General features: G+C 34.7%; 1 protein-coding gene across 9 annotated transcripts in view; it reads left to right on the forward strand.

Annotated features, from left to right (window-relative positions):
- Positions 1-13,263, forward strand: part of ARHGAP12 (Rho GTPase activating protein 12) — a 129,271-nt gene that overhangs the window by 112,979 nt on the left and 3,029 nt on the right. For all 9 annotated transcript variants that reach the window (XM_063710220.1, XM_004049237.4, XM_019035414.3 and 6 more), the window contains 8 exons: positions 1,062-1,163; positions 3,673-3,771; positions 7,196-7,298; positions 8,741-8,857; positions 10,825-10,923; positions 12,431-12,508; positions 12,610-12,744; positions 12,987-13,089. In XM_063710220.1, the coding sequence (XP_063566290.1) occupies positions 1,062-1,163; positions 3,673-3,771; positions 7,196-7,298; positions 8,741-8,857; positions 10,825-10,923; positions 12,431-12,508; positions 12,610-12,744; positions 12,987-13,089 (836 nt within the window). The remainder of the gene's footprint in view (positions 1-1,061; positions 1,164-3,672; positions 3,772-7,195; positions 7,299-8,740; positions 8,858-10,824; positions 10,924-12,430; positions 12,509-12,609; positions 12,745-12,986; positions 13,090-13,263) is intronic.

Below are 13,263 nucleotides of genomic sequence, written 5' to 3' on the forward strand. Positions count from 1 at the left end.
AATGACAAGTTAATTTGATTTGAAAATATTTTAGCAAATGAAATTCTCTGTAGGAAATATTTATAACAGATTTTTATGATCTTTAGATTACAATTCAGTAGACTTTAGGGTTTTAAAACCTTTAAACTTTTCAATACCATAGGAATGTTACTTTTTATTCTTAACAGACTAAACAAATTTAAAGATGTCAAGGTACAGAGTAAGTGTATATTTAACATAAATTTTCTACTACTTTTGCTAATCTTTTCCTTATCTAGTTAACAAAATATAATAGCTAGCTAAGTACTTCTGAACCCACCCGTAACAACTGTCTTCCCATTCTTTTCATAGTTCCTCATTAAATTGCTGAAGCTTTATAGCATCTGTCTCTAGTTACAGTTTCTGACAAAGATAAAAGAACATGGGACTTAGTGTTTTCTGTTTCCACAAGTTGTTGTTAACAGCGTAACTACTCAATAAGGAAATACTTCTGAAAGCACAAAATCAGGTTTAGAGAATGTTTATTAGGTGGAAAATGCGCTTGTTATCTACCTGATACTGTTTATTACATATATAAGAGTATTGCCTTTGTGTACATAGCATTTTACATAGTCGTGTGTAGTCTAGGATAAATTCCAAGATACAGAACTGCCAAGCCAAAGTATACATGCATTTGTAAATTTGCAAATATAGCATTACCAATTTTTCTTTTCTAGGAGTAGTTCCAATTTATATCCCACTTGCATATGAGGCCTTTTTAGTCTATAGCCTCACCAACATAGTTTTGAAAAAATTTTTTCCCATTCTGGTGGGTAAAAAAAATTTCAGTTTGGCTTTATATATATATATGTAATATTATGATGGAAGTTGAGTCATTTTATTTTGTTTTCTGTGAATTGTGTATTCATATATTCTAGACATTTTTCAATTTTAAAGTAGAAATTGTTACTTTATAATAGAGAAAAAGAAGAATTTGAGAAAATCTATTTGATTTATTGTTAATATAAAATTGTTCTTAATTATTTTTGAATACACATATGTGAGTATCACATGAAGGTTTTTTTTCTTTTTCAAAAATGAAGTTTGGCAGTAATCAGTCCAAACCAGAGTTCACAGTGGACCTCAAGGGGGCAACAATTGAGATGGCTTCAAAGGATAAATCCAGCAAAAAGAATGTATTTGAGGTAATACATTTTTTTCTAAGTATAACACATTCTAAACTGTAGTAATTGGATGTTCTGTTTTTTGAGCTATTTTGGGAAATAGTCTTTCATTGTGACTAGTTAAGGCAAAGTTGGTGATTAAGTTAGATGGTATTGTAATTTAAGAAAAAACTGGTGTAAAAACTGGCTTTATTTGCATAAGTTGTTTGAACTCAGACTATATTACAAGCCTTTGTTTCACAAATCCTATCTTTTCCCAGCAATAATAAAAAGGATGTGGTTCCCTTTACTTACCAAATCTAATATTAAAAAGTAAATTAAGGGGAATGTTGATAATGGGGAGGCTGTGTGTGGGGGTGGGCAGGGGGTGTATGGGATATCTCTATATCTTCTCAATTTTGCTGGAACCAAAAACTGGTCTAAAAAATAAAGGCCTTTTTTTTTTTTTTTAAACCTTTCCATTTTATCTTTTAAAACCCTCCCCAGTAATATATGATCTGTATTAGTTACTTATTGCTGCATAAGAGACTACCTCAAAACTTAGTGGTTTAACAAAAGAACCATTTTGTTTGCTCAGCCTGGCCTGGGCTGAGCTGGATGATTTTTCTTCTAATCTCACTTAGGACTATTCATGAGGCTTCAGTCGTCTAGTGGCTTGATTGGAACTGGATGGTCTAAAGTGACCTCATGGCTAGTATTGGTGCCAGCTGTTGGCTAGGCCTCCTTGTCCGCAAGATCTCTCATTCTCAAGGGAGCTACCCCAGGCTGCATCAAGTGACGGCCTCAGGATTCCACGAGGGTGAGGGTGGAACCTGCAGGGCTTCTCAGGGCCTAGATTTGGAAGTCACACATTACTTTCAGAGTATTCATTGGTTAAGACTGTTCAGGAGACTAGCCAAGTATTCAGAGTTGTGGGAAGAGAGGCAGCCTATTGACAGAAGAGCAGCAATATCTGTCCCATTCCAGAAGGGTGTGGTTACAGAGATCCAAGACTGATTTTGTGGACAGCCTTCCAGATCCCAGCCTCTTTTTGTAGTCTCATGTCTCAGGCCTTTCCTGTTTTGTTGTGTAGGCAGATTGGTTTAATTGCTGTTTTCCAAGTGGAGCCCAGGTTTTCTGGTTTGTCTGATTTTTACTTTTTATTGTTCTGCCTCGAGCACCAACCCATGCCAATCTCTCCGTGCCAAATGCTCCCTTTCTTCCAAGACTCATGACAAGCATCACCATAACAATGAGGCTACTTCTTTATTTATAACAATAAATATTGATTTAAAAATAATATTTATTTTAGTGTACTTGGGTTATCATTTGTCAATTATTTCTCTATTAGATAATTACAATTTTTTTCTTTTTCCCTTAAGTAAAGAGACTATGTTTTTCCTTTAAATAAGAACCCATAACAGAGCAGAGTATCTTATGTTCAGTAAACATTCAATATTGGTAAACTGGCTTGACCAACACTAGAAAAGTGCGTGAAAGAAGTCACTATTTCCTGAATTAGCCTTGTAGTTTCAAAAGGTAAATCAAGAATAAAAACGGTTTAATGGTCAAATAAATTTGGGAAGCAGTGTATATTTTATTCCTATCTTAGAAAATCACAGTGCACCCTAGAATATCAAAAAGCCTGTGACATCTTGAAGGAGAGAATCTAGTTAGATTTTCTTCAATCCAGTTATTTTCCAAGTTAATATTATATACCTTTTTCAAAAATTTATTTTTTGAGGGTACCTTTTTAAAACATTATTTGTGAAACTATGTTTGAGGAATATGTTTTTCAGAATGTTGTTTGGGAAGCATTGCCATATCTTCCTCTAGGAAAAAAAATCAGTTTTTAATCGGAAAATGGGAGGAGTGCTTTCCACAAATGTGTCAAAATTCTTCCTCACTTAAGTGTAAGAAACTTTGCAAAACAGAGATTGTACATAAATTAGTTATTGCCTTCATATAGAATAAACATAGTATTCTTACTTCAGCTCATGATCTGACACTTAATTTAGTAATACTTCCGCCCAAAAGGGGTGTGACATTTATGCCTGCTCTTTGTACTAAGCCATTATATTTACCTACAAAGTAGGAAATATTGAAAGTCTTTATGTATTCTTTCTTCTGTATTTTTTAGCCAGAGAGACAGAAAAAAATTTCTCGGGTTGTGTAAAAATGTCATAGATTTTATTTCTTTATCCTAATTTAGAATGCACCACTTTGATACTTGAACGGATTTTTAAGTGATAAATGTACTAGTTTCAACAGGGTTTATGGCATTTGTGTGATGGTGTTTGGGATCCTAAATTATTAGATTTTTATGAGAATTTATTATGAGAAACAACTTTATGTTTTTTTATTCAACTGATATTATTGTAAACCAAAAAGGTATTCCATAGCCGTGTAGTCCTTTAACCTTGCATCATTGTTACATAATATATGGCAGCTACTCTTGGTGGTTTTGTTAACTTTGAATTAAAGGTATTCATGTATTTTGCTGAAAGCACAAACCGACCATACTCTTTTTTCTCCCTGCTTTTCTCTAAAGCTGAAAACTCGTCAAGGAACAGAACTGCTAATTCAGTCTGACAATGACACTGTTATTAATGATTGGTTTAAAGTTCTTAGTAGTACAATCAATAATCAGGTATGTCTTTGACTTAGGTAAAATTTTTACTTCAGAGCTGTTTTTCTTTTTTTTTTTTAATTGCTTATTGGATATCCGGATTGCAATCTATATGTGAAAAGACACTTTATATATGTTTGACAGAGATGGAAAAAACAGTGGTCAATTTAGCAGCCCCCCAGGGCTGGTGAATGATGTAACATTCTCTCTTATGTGATGTTTGCTACCAGTGGATTTGAAATAATGTTCACATCAGGCATTGGCTGAAAAGAAATAGTTCAAAAAGAAGGGGTAAATGGTGCTTACTACATAGTATTTATTCAATAACTGAATGAGTTGGAAATAGTACTATTTGGTGGAAGAAGTCTGAGGCGAGCTTATGAAATGAAAGAAGCTGTAGTCTCTTCATTAGCACTTTTTCTTTTCTAGTGACAGTTCTCTAGTTTTTCCGCCCCTCCCCTCCAAGCTGTTCAGTACCCTTGTGTTCCTAGTATATTTCTTCTTCTTTATATACAACAACCAAAAAGAATCCTGGGTTTATATTCTGCAGGTATGTTAGTAAGAACGTTAGTAAACAGCTGGGAGCTGTACTTTTTTTTTTTTGAAACAGAGTCTCGCCATCACCCAGGCTGGAGCAGTGGCACAGTCATAGCTCACTGCAGCCTTGAACTCCTGGGCTCCAGCGATCCTCCCATTCAGCCTCCCAAGTAGCTGGGACTACAAGTGTGCACCACTGTGCCTGGCTTGCACTTTTTTATACTCTGTATTCTCCTTTTCACCTTTCACCATATGGGGACATGGCTCTTCATTGAGGATCATATTATATTAATGACAGAAATGAAAGATACTACTGATAGGAAGTAAAAGAGAACTTTGCCTCTTCTAGCAAATTAGTTATGAAGCTATATATAAATTCTTCCTTTGTAGTTTGTAATATTGCATGATATTTCTGAATCTTGTCCTTTCTTTTCTGTTTATTCCTGAAAACGTGAGGGCAGGCCTTTATATCTTAATACCAAAATAAGAGTAACCTCCTAAACAGTTTTTTCCTTATTTAATCTCACCTATCGCTGATTCATCCTTAATGCCATTGCCATATGAAACTTCCTGATGTCAATTTTCTAATCCCCTACTGCTCAGAAACTTTCTGTGATTCATTAAAATTCAACGGTGTAGGCCCAATCTGTCTTTTCAAAATGCACCTTCTATTTTACCCAATATGGACTTTCAGATCTAGTCACAGTAGTCTGTTCACTGTCTCTTGAAAGCAAGTATGCGTGCATTCATTTAACAAATATGTGAATGCCTTATGCACTGGGGACATAGCAGCACACAGTCAGATACTGCACTTTCCTAGGCTGAGATTATAGCCACAGACAGATGATTATTCAAGACAGATAACAGTTAATAAAATGAAATGTGATGAGTGTTACGATGGTAGGGGTGTACAGCATTCTGTAAAAACACCGATTAAGTAGGGGCAAACCTAGTGTATTAGTTAGGGAAGGCCTTGCAGAAAAAGTGGATTTTTGTTTTGTTTTGTTTTTTAATTGAGACCTACAGGCTCAGGGAATAAGCCAAGTGAAGAGAGATGATTTTATATATATAAATACACACACACACATACACACACACACACACACACACACACACGTTTCTTTCTTTCTTTTTTTGAGACAGTCTTGCTGTGTTACCCAGGCTGGAGTGCAATGGCATGATCTCAGCTCACGGCAACCTCCGTCTCCTGGGTTCAAGTGATTCTCCTGTCTCAGCCTCCCAAGTAGCTGGGATAACAGGCACCCACCACCACACCTGCCTAAGTTTTTTGTATTTTAGTAGAGATGAGGTTTCACCATGTTGTCCCGGCTGGTCTCGAATTCCTGACCTCAAGTGATCTGCCAGCCTTGGCCTCCCAAAGTGCTGGGATTACAGGTGTGGAGCCACTGCACCTGGCCTATATTTTTGATTAAGAAATTTTAAAATACATACTGTTTCCAAAGTGTCAGAAGATACCAAGGACTAAATGTAGCAAGAGGTGCAAGAACTTTGCAGGGAAAATTACAACTCTTTATTGAGAGACACTGAAGAAAACCTAATTAAATGAGAAGTATATTCTGTTCATGCGTTTAAAGATTCAATAATGTAAAGATATAATTTTCTTCCAATGACTTATAGATTCGAGATTTTTGAATCTCATTTAAAATCCCAGTAGTTTTTCTGGTAGAACTTGACAAGCTTATTCTAAAATTTATATAGAAATGCAAAAAACTAAGAATACCTAAGACACTCTTGAAGAAGAAAGTAAAAGGACTTGCACCATCATATGTCAAGTCTTTAAAAAGCCATATTCATTAATAAAGTATGGTATCCGTGCAGGGATAAGCATACATACCTGTGAAACAGAATAAAGAACCTAGAAACAGACTCACGTACCTGTGGACACTTTATGCCAGATAGAGCACTGTAGAGGAAAGCAGATGGTGCTGGTGCAGCTGGGAATCCAAGAAAAAACTGGAACCCTTCCTTAAACCATCCGCAAAAATAAATTCCAGGTGGAGTAAAGATCTCCATGTGAAGGCAGAGCAAAGGTTTTTAGCTTTGAGAACTCAGTCATTCTTTAATCTGTACAAGCGACCTTAGTTATAGATGAGCTCTAGGATTTCTTTTCTTTTTTTTCTTTCTTTCTTTTTTTTTTTTTTTTGAGACAGAGTCTTACTCTCTCACCCAGGCTAGACTGCAATGGCGCGATCTTGGCTCACTGCAACCTCTGCCTCCCAGGTTCACGCGATTCTCCTGCCTCAGCCTCTCAAGTAGCTGGGACACAGGCGTGTGTCACCATGCCTGGCTAATTTTTGTATTTTTAGTAGAGGCAGGGGGTTTCATGATGTTGGCCAGGCTGGTCTCAATCTCATAACCTCAGGTGATTCGCCTGCCTTGGCCTCCCAGAGTCTTTGCTGGGATTACAGGTGTGAGCCACCACGCCTGGCCGCTCTAGGATTTCTTTCCGTTGACAACCATGAATCTGAAGTATGAGTCTTGTCCTGTTGTTACAGGGTAATACTCTTGTCAGGTCCATGTGTAGAAGTCTTATACTGTTGTCAGAGAATGTAGCTCTATTGTGTTTTTCACCATAGATTATAGCCTTAACCTTTTAACTGTTAGTGTCACTAATATACAGTTGATTAAAATGAGGCAAGATAGCCTCATCATCAGTGTAAACTTACCCATTATCCTGTGAATTTTCAGCAACAATTTCTTTTTTAAAAAAATCAAAATTGATGCCATCTAGGGAGAAAAAAAGTATTTGTCAAATATCTAAGTCATACATACTGTATACTAATTGGTTTCCTAAAATTGTTTGGAAGAGTCATTGTGAGAATTATGCCATTCCAACTATAGTAATACTAGAAGTGTAATATGTGTTTGGGAAATATCTAACCAATAGGCAGTAGAAACTGATGAAGGAATTGAAGAGGAGATACCGGATTCACCAGGAATAGAAAAGCATGATAAAGAAAAGGAACAAAAGGATCCCAAAAAGCTTCGTTGTAAGTTGTCCTTTCCCTATTTTGCTAAGGATTTGTGCTTGTTCTCTTAGCTTTTTGAAGGTTTTAAATACATATATAAAAGCTGAATGGAACGTCCAATGTTACAAAAAGGCTGTGCAGTTAACCAAGTGCAGTCTCAGTGTGTCAGCGCTCTTTCTTCTTGTTAACTCATTATTGTCGTTTTTCAGCCTCATAGTATGCATCCTGTGGCATCACATTAATTTTAAGGTATTGTGCTACTTTCAGAGAAGAAGTATAGTGCATTTCTGTTGAGGCCTCTAGGAAGCTGAACTTCATTAATTTAAAAATATATACTTACTGTTTAAGATTCTACATAGAATTTTATACTTTTTAAGAAGTCAAAAGTCATGGAATATGTACCATAATTTCCTACTGGACACCAGGCATCCATCTCTGGACTAGGATGTGTCTGTGCATGTAAACAGATGCAAGCATTTCTATCTCCAGATCTTACTACAGAAAGGAGCATAGCAAAAGCCAGCAGCTTTAAGAAAAGCATTTTCTAATGTTGGCCCCTTATGAATTACATTGCTTAAATAGGCCATTAGCTTTGTGACTTGGTACTTTATTCAGTCTATTTTAACAAATCCACATGTTTAACTGAGAACTTTTTGGCCTTCATATTAACTGAATGATTAGAAAATCAGTACTACTTTTCTGTATTTCTAATGAACTTTAGGCCTATTACTGACATTGTCAACAGGTAGCAATTTAACATAAAAATGTGATTATTTTTTATTTTATATTATAGATTCTTCGTGCTCTCAACTTCCCCCAAATAGAATTATTTTCAAGAAATATACCTTTTGAATTTTTGTTACTATAACAGAAAAATCAAGACTAAAGGCAATGGAGGACATTTTCCGTGTAGTCCCATTTGTAGCTTAGAGTACAAATAATTATGATGAAAGTTAGCTTAAAATACAAGTATAATAGTTATGATGGTTATATGTCTATATTTATATCTCTATATATTTGTGTGTATCTCCAGTTTTCTTGTTCAATGAAGATAGGGATTGTTTTGTTTGTTGTGTATTTTATGTATTTTTACTTTTTGGTGGTCATTTTACCTTCTAAAACTGATGGAGAATCAATAAAGATAAGTAGTTAATCATTTATGAGATAGTGAATATGTTAGAGTAAATTAGGGATGTCTTGGCAGATATACCATAGAAGGTACGGTTGTCATCTGTTTTTAGTGATAAAAATGAAATGTTTTGTTTGGTTTATAACTTTGAAATGGGGTCTGTGTTAATGTAATTCTTCACATCTTGTCCTTAAACCACATTAAAGTTAAAATAACTGAATTGTACTATGATCTTGACATATGAGGTTAATATGTTTTGCATGCTAGCTGGAAAAACTTGTATCAAAAAAACTTTATTTTTACAAATGCTCATTACCTGTCTTTTTGTCTTAAGCCTTTAAAGTATCTAGCATAGATTCTTCAGAACAGAAAAAAACCAAGAAAAACTTAAAGAAGTTTCTTACACGACGCCCCACTTTGCAAGCTGTTCGTGAAAAAGGTTATATTAAAGGTTGGTAGGAGAAGTATTGTTGATAATAATGAATGTTGGCCTACGTCATAAATAAAATGTTTCAAATTAAAAACAAACATTTTCAAACAGTAAGAATATCATTCTTTATTCAAGTATTCAAGTGCAGTGATTAAAAGACATTAAGTAATTAAAATAGTTTTTTTTAAAGTTTATTTTAACTAAAGCAGTGGACAGACAAATAACAAACTAAACTTTTAGAAAGCCTGTTTCAGAGGAACTACATGGATGTGATGGGTGGCAGACTTTTAGAAATTGTGACAATGAAAAGTTTAGTTTTGAGATGCAAAGATCACAATAAATAAGAAATTTTGAATATCACTAACAATAGAAAGAAAAATGAACAAATAATTTTTACCTTTGGCTGTCATTTAAGGTAACTGAAAAATTAGCATAAGGTGTTTTTTTCTAACTAATTTATTTGCTCGTTATTTCATTTATAAGCACTATAATGGACTAACAGAATCTTTTTTTATAGGAAAATATTCTTTAAAAAAATCACATTACTTGTGTATGTAGTTCTTACGAGCGTGTTTAATTCTAAAGGTAAAATTTTCTAATACCTGACTTAAAACAATGGCATTTATTCGTAAATAAAAATAAAAGTAAAGATAATATAGTCTATAATGTATATCTCTGTCTCTGATTATTATGAAATTTCTAACAAAGACCGTCTGTTTGTGAAGCATCTGCATTAAAACACGCAAGCCAGTTTTATTAAGAAGGTATTTAAGGCCAGGTGCAGTGGCTCACATCTGTAAACCCCCCACTTTGGGAGACAGGAGGATTGCTTGAGTCCAGGAACTCAAGACCAGATTGGGTAACATAGAGAGACCTTCTCTCTACAAAGAATTAGTTGGGTGTGGTAGCACACACCTGTAGTCCTAGCTACTTAGGAGGCTGAGTGGGAGGATCGCTTGAACACAGGAATTAGAGGCTGCAGTGCAGCTATGATTGCACCACTGTCCTCCAGCCTGGGTGACAGAGAAAGACTCTGTCTTAAAAAAAATAAAATAAAATAAAATAAAAAAGGTATTTAAGACTTCTAGGAAGAGACTAGCTGATTAAGTAATTCAAATTAGGTACTCTCCAATAAAGCATATGAATTTGTATGATGAGTTTAGAGTCTTTAAAAACTTAAAAAAAAAAAAAGCCTGGCAAATAAGTGAATAGAAACTGTTGCTAATTTGTTCACCAGGCCTTTTCCCTGAGAAATATAAACTGTTCACTTTATGTCCTTATTCATCACTTCAAATTGTTTGTTTTCCTGAACGTTTACCACTAATATGGAATTTCAAAACTGTTGGGTTGAAAGATCAATAGAAGAGTATTTGAAATGTATTTTGTGAAATCAAATGTTGGTACGTGATGGACGGACATATGCTTATTTTAATAGTTTTTAAAATAATCAAGTATTTACTAAGTGCCAGGCACAAGCCTAGGTGCTATGAATACCTGTTGGTGTTCAGGAACTACATGGTCCTTGGTCCTCGCCCTCATGAAACTTATACTCAAGTGGGAAGTAGACAAGATAATGTGAAATAGTAACAAATGCTGTGAATCTAACACGGTAATAAAATAGAATGTGTCTAGAACTGGATTCTCTTAGGTAAGGATGGTCAGAGGGGTTATTAAAGTAGGTGACATTTTAGCTGAGACCAGGAGTGATAAGAAGGAGCCAAATTGGGTGGAAAATTGCTTTCTGCAAAAGCAGTAGAAAGTACAAAGAATTTTCAGGCAAGAGTGAGTAAGGGTGTGTATGAGTTTGGAAACGAATTGTTTGAAGTGAAAATGAAGAAGTAGGCAAGATGCATATTGCATAAAGCATAGGGCCATGTTAAACAATATTTGGTTACACTGGATGTTTCTGTTGCACTCTGAATGGTTAGCCATTTCATGAACTGAATTTCAGCAAGGTGATTGACTTTTTAAAAATAAATCTTTTTCAGATCAGGTATTTGGATCCAATCTCGCTAATCTGTGTCAGAGAGAGAATGGCACAGTACCAAAGTTTGTGAAGTTATGTATTGAGCATGTTGAAGAACATGGTAAGAGAAGGATTTTGATTTTTTTTTTTAACATTAAGCAAACCAGCTTCTTGTTTTGCCATCAGAATTCCTAGAATTTTTATGATTTTGAATGATGCAACCAAAAGTTCCTTATAGTCCTCAGATGTTAAGAAAATAATTTTGTTTACAAATACTTACATGTTTACACCTGTTTCAAATTAAGACCTCTCCAGGCATCTACTGAATGTTTGGTACTCACAGTTAATTAAGTATATGCTATTCTTTGAAGCCATTTCATTTAAGCATTTGCTTAAAATGAAGAAGGTAGTGATTGTGAAATTGAGCTTGTTTTTAAGAAATAATTTGACAATGTATAAGATCTGAGGAGATTGTGTTTACTTACTAAGTTTCTTCTGTTCTAAAAATCAGATGACATTTTAAATGGTTAAGTCAACCGCAAATGTCTCGTGAGATAAAAATTTTTGTCATTTTCTGTAAAATAGGACAAACTAATTTCTATTGTGATGAATTTAAACATAGCTTAGTCCCAGCTACGCGGGAGGCTGAGGCAGGAGAATGGCGTGAATCCGGGAGGCGGAGCTTGCAGTGAGCCGAGATCGCGCCACTGCACTCCAGCCTGGGCGACAGAGCGAGACTCCGTCTCAAAAAAAAAAAAAAAAAAAAAAAACAAAAAACAAAAAACATAGCTATAATATTTATACTAGTTTTATATACATTAGTAGTATATTGTAATCACATTAACTTATCTCTGTATATCATGAAAGAAATTTTGTACAATTAAAACACATAATTCAATTTGTAATTTCTGCCAGTTACAGATCTCTTGTCCCATTGACTCTTCTTGTCAACATGGCAATAGGGATACTACACTATTGTCTTAATTTGAAGCTAAATGAATAGTACATTCGATAATGTGCTTTAGTAAATTTGTACACTATTATCATTTAATGAATACCTGAAATTTCGGGGCTTAATTGTATGAATTTCAGATGATTCTGTTTCACATATAAAAGAAAATAATAAATTATAGCAAATTATGTATTGTTTTTATATAACCATTAGTTTAGTGGTTATATTAAGTTTACTTATTACAAACACTTAATATGACAGATGCTTTCAATAAAGTTTTTACAATATGTGCATTTACATTATAAAATGGTATGCAAAATATGCATGGGCTGATTTTACCTGCTGACTTCCTTTAATTTTGAATTATCCCCAGATGTTTTCAGAAATTTGAAATTTAGTGTTTTAAGATTAATGAAACCATTTCCTTGAGCTGATTCACAGTCTATATGATGAGCAGAGTAGAATTACTGCTGTTTATTAAACAGAATTCAGAGTGAATCTCCATCTCTCTCCCCTGCCAAGCATCTACCAGAAGCCATTTAGAGAAAAAGAATATTTGCCCATTTGATTTTAGGCTAATGCAAATGAGTGGGAATTCTGACACATGCAAACGTGTTCAGAAGAGGCAAACAAGTACTTTAAACACACACACACACAAATTATTATTGTCTCGTAGGTTTGGATATTGATGGGATATACAGAGTAAGTGGCAACCTCGCAGTGATCCAGAAACTAAGGTTTGCAGTCAATCATGGTAAGATTATATTTACTGTTGTTATTCAGATGCATCACTCATAACTTTTTGAACTGGCTTAAAGTAACTTTTTAAAATGTCCAATTCCTGCTGTTTTTCAGATGAGAAATTGGACTTGAATGACAGTAAATGGGAAGATATTCATGTCATTACTGGAGCCCTCAAAATGTTTTTTCGAGAATTACCAGAACCTCTTTTTACATTTAATCATTTTAATGATTTTGTTAATGCAATTAGTAAGTATGTAATTCTACTCAGTTTTTTCTAGATATTGAAAATTCTTTGCACAGATTAAGCCACCCAATTTTTTTTATCTTACTTTAAGCAAGTATTTTCAACAGATTGTTTTACTCCAGACATTTTAAATGTGACCACCAGATGTCACTGTGTATTACCAAATATCAGCTTCCAAACTGTGACATTGCTTTCAGTTTCATAAGAATTTGCTGTAAAATATCTGGTTATTATCTTTTTTCAGAGCAAGAACCAAGACAGCGAGTCGCTGCTGTTAAGGACCTAATCAGACAGCTGCCAAAGCCAAACCAAGACACAATGCAGATTCTTTTCCGACATCTCAGAAGGTAGGAGGACTGCCCAGTCATGGGATGTGGTATAGCACAAGGGGAAGCGGGAAGGCCTGTGGGGCCAGGGTCAGTCAGACCCAGATTTGGATCCCAGCTATGCTACTTGCTGTCTTTGAAACTTGAAAAGTTACTCAACTCCTTTTAGTATCAGTCTGTCATGGGTAAATGATT

Source organism: Gorilla gorilla, chromosome 8 (genome assembly GCF_029281585.2).
Source record: "Gorilla gorilla gorilla isolate KB3781 chromosome 8, NHGRI_mGorGor1-v2.1_pri, whole genome shotgun sequence".
NCBI lineage: Eukaryota > Metazoa > Chordata > Mammalia > Primates > Hominidae > Gorilla > Gorilla gorilla.